Source organism: Erpetoichthys calabaricus, chromosome 10, assembly GCF_900747795.2.
Source record: "Erpetoichthys calabaricus chromosome 10, fErpCal1.3, whole genome shotgun sequence".
NCBI classification, from domain to species: domain Eukaryota; kingdom Metazoa; phylum Chordata; class Cladistia; order Polypteriformes; family Polypteridae; genus Erpetoichthys; species Erpetoichthys calabaricus.
Window position 1 is genome coordinate 31449907 of NC_041403.2, and position 13864 is coordinate 31463770.

The following is a 13864-nucleotide window of genomic DNA, read 5'->3' on the forward strand; positions in this document are numbered from 1 at the left end:
GGAGGTTGCACTGCTGTGTTGTAGCAAGGGGTTCCCAGGTGTTCCTTGCCTTGAGTTTGCATATTTTTCTGGAGGGTTTACTTGACGTGCTTCAGTTTCCTTTCAAAGTCATGTAGGATGTGGGGTTTTGTTATGCTAAATTGACCCTAGTGTATGTGTGTGCTCATATTCAGCCTGCGATGAGCTGGCGCCCCTTCAGGAATTGTTTCTGCCTCGCATAGATGCTTTATGGAATAGGTGCAACTCTGGATGGATGGCATAATTAAACATGTATAACAAAGATTTTTCAAAATTCCTTAAAAGTTTTGAAGAATCTGCATTCTAAACTTAGAGATGGTTTTACATTTATTAAAGAATTTATTCTGTGGTGATTGATTACATGGAGAAAGAAAAGGAAAGACAGGAATTGGGGGTTAGTATGTTTGAAAAAGGCAGTACAACGTCAATAAAATATTATTAATTCCTATCGTTATGAAAATGATATCAAGTATACATCTTAGCATTTAAATTGTTCACAGAGCTGTAATATCATGAATGTAATGTATTCTGTGTCCTGTCAGCATAAGAGAAAGCCCGGTTAAGAAGCACGTACTGATTCACACACATAGAGTACATAGCAGAACACAGAATACGAAGTATTTAACGTGCTACTTTAGTTACAATGGGATTTGAGAAACTACTAAATTAAGTTTATGACATTCTACTTTAATGACAAAATAAATAAAGTGATTAAAGTAGAAATTTCAATATTAAAGTTGACATCTCAAGCTTTTGTTTTCCACTGTGTCCCTATTTTTTTTTTCTCTGTACCCTAATAAGCTTCCATATGACACTCAGACGGTGGGCTACGACTCACCTTTTCATGGCGACTTTGATATCTGACCACTTTTTTATTTCAGTCATTGTGTGACTTCCTGAATTTGAAATTTCAATCGACTTCCTTTTTTGTTGTTTATACAACTGCTTAAACCAACAAATAGTACATTTTTCATTGCCTCCACTTGGCATTCACTGAAATTCTTCTTTTTTCCCCCTGCTTTTGGCATTGTCTTTTCACAGAATGCTGAACTTAAGGGAATATTTATATTGATTTGCATATTCAAAGAGGCATAATTCTGGGATGGATGGCAGGCGCGTGCATAAGCATTACATTTCAAGCTGACTGGGATTTATGTAGTGGAAGTGTGTGGAAGTTGGCTTACGCACAGTTTTCTACATCTGAAATTTTTTGTGCATTCGCACATTTCAACTTTTGTCCGTACGCCTTGTTTTAGAATGAATTTTACACACAGAGTTATACATGAGGCCCTTGGTCACCACGCTACAAGAAAGACATAACAACACTTGAAGCTGTGCAGAGGAGAACAACCAGGTACATTCCCGGACTTAAGGACAAACCCTACTCTGACAGGCTCAGAGAATTAAATCTGTTTAGTCTCAAGCAGAGTAGACTACATGGGGACCAAATCCAGGTCTTCAAAATCCTCAAAGACATCAATAAGATAAACCCATCAGAATTTATTCAACTAAAGGTTGAATCACTTACTCCATGTCACTAGCAGAAATTTAGGAGTGCATTTACAACAACAACAACAACATTTATTTATATAGCACATTTTCATACAAAAAGTAGCTCAAAGTGCTTTACATAATGAAGAAAAGAAGAATAAAAGACAAATAAGAAATTAAAATAAGACAACATTAGTTAACATAGAAAGGAGTAAGGTCCGATGGCCAGGGTGGACAGAAAAAACAAAAAAAAACTCCAGAAGGCTGGAGAAAAAAATAAAATCTGTAGGGGTTCCAGGCCACGAGACCGCCCAGTCCCCTTTGGGCATTCTACCTAACATAAATGAAATAGTCCTCTTTGTAGTTAGGGTTCTCACGGAGTCACTTGATGCTGATGGTTATACAGACTTCTGGCTTTTAATCCATCCATCATTGTTGGAACATCATGGTGCTTTGGGTAGATGGTGGTGGCACAAGCCACCACCAATAGGACACCGGAAAAGAAAACAGAAGAGAGAGTAGGGGTTAGTACAAATTTAGGACTGAAGCCAAGAAGCATGTCTTTACACAAATATTTATGGTAAACTGGAACAAGCTATCATGTGATTGAAGCAGAATTCTTGACAACCTTTAAAAGGTATCTGGATGAAATGTTGAAATAGCCTAGCTAATAGTCAAACAAATGAGCTTGATGGACCAAATGGTCCCCTCTCATTTCTCAGACTTCTTATGTTCTTCTATTCAAACTCATGTTGATTAATTATGTGTGATGCTAGTTGCTCTGTCTGTTGAACACAGAGGTTGCAAAATGAGGGTGAAATTGACAACAGCCAGCTTTTTTATCCAAAGGTCTAAAACCTTTGGCAACTTCCAGTCACTGCAAAGTTGCAATGACAAGCATGGCTAATAGTGCAGTCCAACATCTGATATAACAAATTAGATAAGAGGCTATTAAGGGTGGAGTTCCTTTCATGTTGATGTCAAGGACAGGAACCATGTCTTGCACAGGAATAAAATTTGAGATATGGTAGTGTTCATGGTGACCCTACAAGTTTAATTGGAAGCTTTACTAGTAATAGTATAAGTAAAACATGCTGGAAACAATCCCTGACCCTTTTAATGGGTATTAATGAATTTGAGGTTAATGTGCCAAAAGACCAAGAGAATGGATGTGATTATTGACTAAAGTGGGTTGGAACAAATAAAACCAGAATGTTGTAATACTAAGTGATTCTTAATACTGTATAACTGCAAATTTCTCTTGAGTGTGTGTGTGTTTGTGTGTGAGTCGGTTCTAAAGTTTACTTACATCCCATCAAAAGATCTGCCCTGCTTTGCTTCCAGTGCTCCCACAGTAGGCTTCATCATCCCCCAGCCCTGCACTGGATAAAGTGGGCTTCAGAACATTTTATTCAAAGATGTTTGTCAGCAAGAAGGCTGTGTGCCTTATCTGAAAGGACAGGAGCATCTATTGCATAGTCAGCCTCACACGGAGCACATAAGGGAATATTATTTCATTCTCTGTGACTCACAGATTTCAAAATAAAAAAGTAGTGGTTGCTATTAGTTTTTTTTTCAGATTTGTGAACTGATAAACTGTTACTGACAAACTGATGACATGTCTAATAAAGGCTATGCAGCAAAAATGTGTCTCTAACCCTTTTTTATTTTGTTAATACTTGGAAATAACCTTTGCCTGTTTTATTTTTGTTTTCAATTCAGCACTACAGTATATGTAAATGTTTTATTCATCCTAAGTAAAGTTAACTACTGTCTTACTTTTCAGTAGCACAACAGAGTTGCATATTTGAAGATTTGATCCCTTTGTTCACATACCTAAGTTATTATCCTCTTCCAGACTTTGACTGTTACCTGTTCAATGTTCATTGTTTTATTTAGTTGCACTTTACTGGGGATTTTCAAAAGGTTTACTAAGAATAGAAGCTAATAAGAGAGAGGACAATGTCCAACTTCATTACATGTCAGTATGACCAGTTCATTACATTTAGCTTTTCACTTCTCTCCCATACCTTCCTATTATTCTTGTCCTGTTTGTTTCAGAGGGAACTAATTTCTCTCTGCTGTTTAGAGTATACTTTGCAGGATTAAAATCAACTGTTTAAAATGCACTCCATCATTAAACATCTGAAACAAAATGGTTAAGATTTAATCGTTGAATAAGCTTGTGATATATTTTTCAGATGGGATATGTTTAATGCCTCCTAAAATTGCAAATGGAGACATAGATGGTGAAGTTGAACCATGGTATGAAGATGGTAGTCGTGTTAACTACAAATGTAAATCAGACCATGTGGTTGAAGGAGACAAAACTGTCACATGTTCAGCAGGAGTCTGGTCCAAACCACCTCAGTGCATGAGTAAGTTTTAAATTTTAAATTTTAATTTCAGAAATATGTTATTATAGTCATAAACACAGTGCTTCTCAATTTATTCTCCTGTGGGTTTCATCACTTTGCTTGATAGTGAGTTAACAAATTTGAACACATATTTCAGTTTTGATTTTTTAGTAAATTTCCTAGTATTTCTTAAAACATGTTTTCACTTTGTCATTATGATTTATTGAGTGTAGACTGATGAACAAAAAATAGCAAAATTATCCACTTAAACGTAAACCTACAACACAATAAAGTGATGGGGTGTTGTGAATCATATATATGAGTGTGTGTGGTAAACTCTTTTTTATATTAATTTATATCTTATGTACTTTATTGAAAAGTTTTCTATTTGTTTTAGCCCTCTGACCAGCATACAGTTTGCACAATGAGGCTTTGCAACTTGCCAAACACAATAAAGCTTGTTAATTGCACTTTTATCAATCAATGTCCAACTGTAAAAATGTCTGATCAGGTCCCTTTTAAAATGACAAGACAAAAGACACACTTGTTCAGTTTTTGGTGCATTTCAGAATGCCTCAGTTGTCACAAGAAGCAAGTGAAAGTGCAATTGACATGCAGTAGACTGGCACATCTTGTGCCAGAATGGCCAGACAATAATAAAGCTGCTCGACTGGGTCCTGACTACAGGGAAAGATTTGCCAGACTGTCAAGAGAGATAACCATTCAAGATCAGCTTGAGGGAGCACACCAGAGGAGCACCAGTGTGTCAGTCCATCAAAGAGATCGTATCAGATCTGCCATAATACCGTCGCTGAAACAGTTGACCGTTTACCAGTGACAACACAGTGAGTAGGTGTGTTCTTACTGAGCTTCCTACTGCTCAACACAGAGTAATGTGCTCTGTCAGAGGCTCAAATCTTCTACACAACAAGAATCTACAGCAGGAAAATACTGAGTCACGCACAGTGACTGTTGTCACAACTACAGTACTAAGGAATAAATGTTGGTGTGCAGGTGTTGTGTTGTTGTGCCTTCTCTCATACATCTCATCATATTCAAAAAGCACATTTAGCCTGACCTGGATCCTGAGACATAGATATCTGCCTGACAATAAATTCATCAGACCCTCGAGCTGAAATGGGATTAGATGCCACAACTGCAGATTTACAGGCCTGTTGACTCTGTGTGGTAGCGGTTACTGGAACAGGTAGTCACATAAGATGCTTAAGACAACTGTTGTTAATATGCATAGTTGGTATTGTTTTCCTGTTGCCTTTGTTGTAGTTTTGAGTAGTTTTCTTTTCCTACTATTCCTTCCTCTTATTATTGGTATTGCACCTATGAATGTTGATAGCTTTAGTCCATAAATAAATAAATTCCATTTATTGCTGTTTCTGAGCATTTATTTGGGATTTCATGTAGGGACATACATGTGAACTTTATTTGTGGTGCCTTACAAATACCAAGTAATGCATGAAAGATATAATTAATGAAAACTTAATAGAAATGTAAGTAAATAAAACTGAGATCTGTACATTAACAATTGATGACTGATGAATGACATTGGCCATAGATATCTAAATATACTGTTAATACAGTGTGATAAATGCTACAACATGATATATGCCTCAAATCACAAAAAATAAATAATGTTCATGCTTATGTATTTCATTCACATATATTCACTTATTAATAATCATTATTTGGCATCACTAATATTGTATCTCTCAGGCCTAAATATCGTTCTAGCAATACTGAGAACACGTTATTGCAACAGCAGTTCTTGAGTCCAACAGATGTCAGCAGCGAGGCCTTTTATGTAATATATGGCCCCCTGCTACTTTCTGTCATAGGTGATCTAACTGGGATTTGCCTCTCCATTTATATAAGAGATGCAGTTCAGGATTATATGGACACATAGAGTCAGTAGGGTAAGTCCTAGGAGGATAATCCCAGGAGTTGCACAGTAAGTGCCTGACCTCAAAAGTCATTAGTGAAGGGATTTCTGACCAGGGATTGATGGCTCCTTCCAATCAGTCCACAAGGGAGTGTAGAGGTGGAAGAATGGCTGAAGGTAAGTTCTCAACTGGTGAGAGTGGAGAGACCAGAGCATGGAGAAAAATGGACAGTGTAAGCGGGATGAGACCTGTAATAAAGTACACTTTGGCTGAAAGGTGGGTAAAGAAACCTGCATGACGGATGGGGAACTGGCCTTGAGTTTAGTAATGAGAAGAGTGGCTGTAGATCTTAATTTATCCTTCTTACTCATACTCTGTGTTCCCCAATGCCCTGTTCCATACAGTTTTGTCAATAAATGTTTTTTTCTTTTGACATTTGGCCTTGATGGTGTCACTAAAATGTTAAATCAAAGATGTCCCATGTGTTTCAAAATACTTATTCCAAAAACACAACGATAATAAGCTTAGTTAAGGATAAGTTTAAATGTAGTCACCATCTGATGAAGAATTTCAGTAAAGGTTATGTAGCCAACACAGCACTTGGCAATCTAGTAGCCATTGTGTTAATTTAACAGACATATTTCAAGATGTTTCATAAGTACCAAGAGTTACCCTATAATAAAAATTAACTGTAAAAAACTTCATTTTATCATCTATTTATCCATTCTCTAATTTCCACTTTCCAACTTCAGTGTTGCAAGAGCTGCAGCTCATACCAGCAGCAACATTGGACACCAAGTCAGTCCATCACAGGGCACACAGAAGGCTAATTTACAATTGCCAGTTATCCTCCTCCTGACACACCAGTCATTGTTGATGTGAACCCAATGAAAAGGCCATGCAGATACGGATTATGTGTCAACACTCTTCTGTCCATCCTTTCTTTATGAAATGCTGTATTACTACAAGTGCTTTTGCACCCCAGATGAATTATTCTATATCATACAAAGTTGTCAGATCACTTTTGTCTTATAATACGGCCATTTCCTTCCGCTGATCTCTAACATCATATGAACCGTCTCTCTCTCCTTTTTGGACAAGGATTCTTCTGTTAATATAAATCTCAATGATCTCCTCCATGTCTGTAGAAAAACATTGGTCAGGTAAACCTTCTGCCATTTCTTAAAGCTGATCACTGAATATACTACAAATAAAGCCATGAGATGAATAATAAAGACAGATGCCTGCCAGATGAGTTATCAAAGGGTGATGTCACGTACTATTTCTTAGGTAGGCATCACTTGCTTTGTCTCTTTTGGATGGTTTTAATTTCTATATTTCTTTTAAGTCTAACCACTATAGTATATGATGTAATAAATTATAAATTAACTCATAAATACTATAAAAAAGTAATTCAAAAGGTATATCATGCAGGTCCTCCCTGCGTGGAGTTTGCATGTTCTCCCCGTGTCTGCATGGGTTTCCTCCGGGTACTCCGATTTCCTCCCACAGTCCAAAGACATGCTGGTTAGGTGCACTGGCGATCCTAAATTGTCCCTAGTGTGTGCTTGGTGTGTGTGTGTGTGCATGCCCTGCGGTGGGCTGGCACCCTGCCCGGGGTTTGTTTCCTGCCTTGCGCCCTGTGTTGGCTAGGATTGGCTCCAGCAGACCCCCGTGACCCTATAGTTAGGATATAGCGGGTTGGATAATGGATGGATGGATATCATTGTAATTTTAAGTTCATCCACCTTCTACAGTACTATTTATATTGATTTGATTTTCTTTAAAAAGCTTTTGTATTTTTGCTTTTTCCTTTTACAGAACCTTGTTCCTGGCAATATGGTGGGACAAAATATAAACTCCAGCACCAAAAAACCAAAAAAATGTATTGTCCATCGTATAAACTAGTGACATGTGAAAATGGAGAATTACTTCACGCATGTAAGTAGGATATATTTATAGAGACACTGGTCTTGTTTTGTTTTTATCTGTTAATTTTATTCTGGTAACAAATATTTATGTAAATACCAATAAATGAGTAATATTTCTTCTGATGTTAATTTTTGATATACAGTAATATAGTCTGTTAAAGGAGAATGCCATACAGGTATTGTGCCACACCCAAAGTAATGCAAAGACACAAAATTGATCAAAAAAGGTGTTTAAAGCATGAAAAAATAAGAATGAAAAAAGTAGTCTTGGATAAAGTTGCTTTCATTATCTTTAGGAGTCATTTCCGGGGTCAGGTCCTAAAGTATCTTTGGCATCCAGAACAATCCTTCTTTGGCTACATCAATTTAGAAGTCACCTGGTCTGACCTTTTATTTCACTCTTGAGATATGAGTGTCCCTGAGTGTTCCTTAATTTATTTTCTCTCCATGACAACTTCCACCTGGTCAGCCCCTTAACGAACAGAATAATCCCGTACTGTATCTCTGTGTCAGAGAACATGTCCTGCTGCCTATAGGCCTAGAAGGACAGTATTTCCTGTAAATATGGCTTTACTTGTAAATGTCCTACCAGTCCCAGATTCCCACTTTGCTTCGATCATTTGTTGAAGAATTCTTAAGGCTTCTTACTGGCATTCCATGACTGTTTGCTGTCTGTGCCCTTGCTTTGCACTGTGGGTACCTTGCTCTCCTCACTGTCCAGTATGCCACTCTGTCTTTCTTGTTCTCCTGCCCCGAGACATAACATATGACAATCTTTATCACCCAAAGTGACACCTTTTCTTCCAACAATGGTATCACAGTGTTGTTCTCTTGCAACTTGTATGGGACTCTCACTGTCTAGGCGTTTTTCTGCATGTACATCAAATATTTTTCACCCTGCATGTATGGGATGTCTCTAGTTATTCTAATTTTATCTCTAACATCAAATTTATGTGATTTAAGTTAACGTTTGTGTGTGCCTGTGTATGTGTGTGTGACTTCAGTTCCACAACAGTTATTTCTGATTTGTGAGTAGGATAAGAAAATTGGATGGACGGTTAGATAACAGTAGTTAAAAGTATAAAATATATGTATAAAAATGTTTATGTGAAAACTTGAAAACATTGATTAATGTAGGAAATAAATAATAATATGAAAAAATATTTTGCAGGTCCAGGTACAACAATGTTAAGTTAAAGGTGAGTGTTTTATTTTTTCCATATCAGAACTGGCATACTTTACAGTATCCGACTTTGCGTGGGAAGACAAGATCTAAACATCTAGGTATTCACAGTGATGAGAATCTAATTTGGACTTTTAATGCCAAAAAAAAACCCAGTTTTAAATGCCAGCATTGTGGATGTAGATATCATGCTACCCTTCTATCTTCGTTTGGTCAATTAGTTATTACTGACTGGTTTCATGGCCTGAGAAATCCAAGTTAAAAAAAATCTGGAGCTGAGGTAGCTGGTTTGAACAAATGTACCAGAGGGCAAAGCTGAGAAAAACTGGGACTCATCTTAGCTGATGATTGTCACCCATTAAATGCACCAGTTACCTTTAGCAAATCAGGAAAAATAGCTGCCTTGAAGACCGACTCAAACTAGTCTAAGAATTTTTTTCTCACTATTGCATGTAGAATTTTAACAGAAAACATCACTGATAGTAAAAGCCTTGAGGAGTACAGAGTATGTCTAGACAAGCATGGTCCATCGCATAGGTGAAGCCTTTAAACCTGCACTTTTTGTTCTTTTCTCTGTAGGTGCAGTTAAGAAGACAAATGCAATGTCTTCTTTTGTAAATATAGTTAAATGAAAAAAATAAATCTTTGCATTACTTTTTACAGAACTAAAATACACTATATACAGTGAGGAACTTAAGTATTTGAACACCCTGCGATTTTGCAAGTTCTCCCACTTAGAAATCATGGAGGGGTCTGAAATTCACATTGTAGGTGCATTCCCACTGTGAGAGACAGAATGTAAAAAAAAAATCAGGAAATCCCAATGTATGATTTGTACAGAATTTATTTGTATTGCACTGCTGCACATAAGTATTTGAACACCTGAGGAAATCAGTGTTAATATTTGGTACAGAAGTCTTTGTTTGCAATTACAGAGGTCAAACATTTCCCGTAGTTCTTGATCAGGTTTGCACACACTGCAACAGGGATTTTGGCCCACTCCTCCATACAGATCTCCTCTAGATCTGTCAGGTTCCGGGGATGGCACTGAGCAACACAGAGTTTCAGCTCCCTCCAAAGATTTTCGATTGGATTTAGGTCTGGAGACTGGCTAGGCCATTCCAGAACCTTGATATGCTACTTACGGAGCCACTCCTTGGTTATCCTGGCTGTGTGCTTCGGGTCATTGTCATGTTGGAAGACCCAGCCACGACCCATCTTCAGTGCTGTGACTGAGGGAAGGAGGTTGTTGCTCAAAATCTCACAATACATGGCCCCATTCATCCTCTCCTTAATACAGTGCAGTCGTCCTGTCCCCTTTGCAGAAAAGCACCCCCAAAGCATGATGTTTCCACCCCCATGCTTCACAGTAGGGATGGTGTTCTTGGGATGCAACTCCTCCTTCTTTTTCCTCCAAACACGGCGAGTGAAGTTTAGACCAAAAAGTTCTATTTTGGTCTCATCTGACCACATGACTTTCTCCCATGGCTCCTCTGGATCATCCAGATGGTCATTGGCAAACTTCAGACGGGCCTGGACATGTGATGACCTGAGCAGGGGAACCTTCCGTGCAATGTGTGATTTGAAACCATGACGGCATAGTGCTCTACCGACAGTGACCTTTGAAACTGTGGTCCCAGCTCTCTTCATGTCATTGACCAGCTCCTCCCGTGTAGCTCTGGGCTGATTCCTCACCTTTCTTATCATCTGTGATACCCCATGAGGTGAGATCTTGCATGGAGCCCCAGTCCGAGGGAGACTGACAGTCGTCTTTAGCCTCTTCCATTTTCTGACAATTGCTCCAACAGTTGATCTATTTTGACCAAGCTGCTTGGCAATTGCCCCGTAGCCCTTTCCAGCCTTGTGGAGGTCCACAATTTTGTCTCTGGTGTCTTTTGACAGCTCTGTGGTCTTGCCCATGGTAGTAGTTGGAGTCTGACTGACTGTGGGGTGGACAGGTGTGTTTAAAGAGCTCAGACAGGTGCTACTAATTAAGATTACTAAGTGGAGTAGAGGTGGACTTCTTAAAGGCAGAGTAACAGGTCTTTGAGAGCCAGAATTCTTGCTGATTGCCAGGTGTTCAAATACTTATGTGCAGCAGTGCAATACAAATAAATTCTGTACAAATCATACAATGTGATTTCCTGAATTTTTTTTACATTCTGTCTCTCACAATGGGAATGTACCTACAATGTGAATTTCAGACCCCTCCATGATTTCTAAGTGGGAGAACTTGCAAAATTGCAGGGTGTTCAAATACTTATGTTCCTCACTGTATATATAACTCACAGGACCATAAAAATATTTCATTATGACAAAACTTTCGTTATAACAAATATGGGTACGTTTAGTATTATGACCGGGGCCGCCAGCAATTCACCATGTCTGCTAGCAGCCGTGCAAGGACAGCTCCATAGCTGCTCTGCTGTGTAAGGTAAACAGTAAACCAAACCAATAAAACAATTGGTTGTCCTCTACAGGATCAGGGTCATGGCGTACTGGGCTTGTCTAAAGTGTTTAACATTTAACACCGGGCTTTGATCTGCTCTTCCTTACACTCTCCTGATATGTCTTCTCCAGACCAAGTCTGCCACAGCAAAGAAGAACATGGGAGCCAAAGCAGGATGATTGCCTGTGTCACGGCTCCTAACAGTTCCTATACAAATGAAGTCTTTAGACTGTACCTACCTTCTCTATACAGTAATAAAGTACCTGTATTTTCCTTGAAAACCTGGACTCACCGTCCTGTCTCTCGTGCAACTCTTTGACCAAATTTTGACAATACCTATATAAAAAACAGCACTTCTTAAACTGCAAAAAATATTTTATTTGAAACAGATGTTAGATGTAACTTTTTAAAATAAAAATACAGAATTAAAATGAATTGTTAGGTGAAGATGAAGGCACGATTCCAAAATGCTTTTGTCACTTCATTTTTTTTCATGCCAGAATCCACATTTTCCAGGATTGTTAGTCTTTCTTTCAGTGTAAACTGATGCTGTTTCTCACCTTTTTTTGTTCATCTCAAGGATAACTTTGATTCCTGTATGTCGAATATCATTTTCCTCTGATGATGACTCCTGGTAGGAGTTGAAAGCTTAGGAATAAAAAACTATTTTAAGACACGTGACTCATCCCCCTTTGTGGACTTTTAGCTACAAATAGGCAAAACATATTACAGACCTTCACTTCTCTCTATCTATCTTTATTTCTATATATAGATATATCCATCCATCCATTTTCCAACCTGCTGAATCTGAACACAGGGTCACGGGGGTCTGCTGGAGCCAATCCCAGCCAACACAGAGCACAAGGCAGGAACCAATCCCGGGCAGGGTGCCAACCCACCGCAGGACACACACAAACACACCCACACACCAAGCACACACTAAGGCCAATTTAGAATCACCAATCCACCTAACCCGCATGTCTTTGAACTATCGGAGGAAACCGGAGCGCCCGGAGGAAACCCACGCAGACATGGGGAGAACATGCAAACTCCATACAGGGAGGACCCGGGAAGCGAACCCAGGTCTCCTAACTGCAAGACAGCAGTGCTACCACTGTGCCGCCCTATATATACTGTGTGTGTATATATATATATATATATATATATATATATATATATATATATATATATATATATATATATATATATATATATATATATTCACGGCATTCATAGTCTGTATCACAATCTGATTGTATGGGTGGTTACCTACCAGGTAATGCTTGTGGTTGGCCAGCAATCTGCTAACATCCGCCACGGTGCCCTCAGTTTGTGAGGAGCAGATCATAGAATGGTTGAAATAGTTTACTGTCAAATAAATGCAAAGAGTACACGACATGTGTTTCGCCCTCATTCTGGGCTCATCAGGTGTACACACTCCACTGCACTCCCTCTCGGGAATCGAACCTCGGACATCAGCGTCAGAGGCGATGCCCCTAACGTTGCGCCACGGCGTGTGGTGTACTCTTTGCATTTATTTGACAGTAAACTATTTCAACCATTCTATGATCTGCTCCTCACAAACTGAGGGCACCGTGGCGGATGTTAGCAGATTGCTGGCCAACCACAAGCGTTACCTGGTAGGTAACCACCCATACAATCAGATTGTGACACAGACTTCGAATGCCGTGAATGTAATTACCCCGATCTACATGCTGTCAAATAAACGAACCACACGCCGTGGCGCAACGTTAGGGGCATCGCCTCTGACGCTGACGTCCGAGGTTCGATTCCCGAGAGGGAGTGCAGTGGAGTGTGTACACCTGATGAGCCCATAATGAGGGCGAAACACGTGTCGTGTACTCTTTGCATTTATTTGACGGTAAACTATTTCAACCATATATATATATATATTATTATATATATATATAGTGGATGCTAGGGGTCACTGTTGCCCCTTTAAACCCAACAGACAGACACTCAGGACACCAGGTAAAAGCACAAAGAAGTATTTTAAATTCTTTTCTTCTCCAACAGTGCTCCCCAATCATCTCAGCCTTATTAAACAGGCAAATAAGTACAATAATAATAATCACAATTCTCTCTCTATTTTCTCCTCCATAACTCCCAGCAAGCTTTCTCCACCTCCACCCGACTCTGTCTCGCCTGTTGGGTTCACAGCAGTCCTTTATATATGGTCCAACCCGGAAGTGCTTCTGCTCTTCAGCCCAGAAGTACTTCTGGATTTTCATCCTCATGACTCACTAGTACTTCTGGGCTATGAGGGCAGTATGACTCTCCAGGTCTTTCCACAGCATACACTTATGGCACGCATGGCAGCTAACAGGGCTGAGATACTGAACTCCAAGTGACAGGATGCCCTGTGAGAATCCGAGGTACCGCTGCTCTCCAGGGGAGTTGCCATCTATGGTCTTGGGGGAGGCAGTCCTCTAACAAAGCTGCCTTCCCCCATCCCTCCATATCCGGGGCATCTCTTACTATATATATAAGGAAGGAGGAAGGAAGGAGCCAGTTAT

At 39.2% G+C, this 13864-nt stretch overlaps 1 protein-coding gene across 6 annotated transcripts in view; it reads left to right on the forward strand.

Annotated features, from left to right (window-relative positions):
• The window catches only part of LOC114658913 (complement factor H-like), a 249862-nt gene that overhangs the window by 105153 nt on the left and 130845 nt on the right, over positions 1-13864 (forward strand). For 3 of the 6 annotated variants that reach the window (XM_051933306.1, XM_051933310.1, XM_051933309.1), the window contains exon 16: positions 3711-3887. The exons of 1 other annotated variant lie outside the window; for it this stretch is intronic. In XM_051933306.1, coding sequence (XP_051789266.1) covers positions 3711-3887 — 177 coding nt within the window. Of the gene's footprint in view, positions 1-3710; positions 3888-7585; positions 7706-8866; positions 8895-13864 lie in introns of all 6 variants that reach the window. 2 more of the 6 variants (XM_051933308.1, XM_028811026.2) reach the window with 1 other exon arrangement.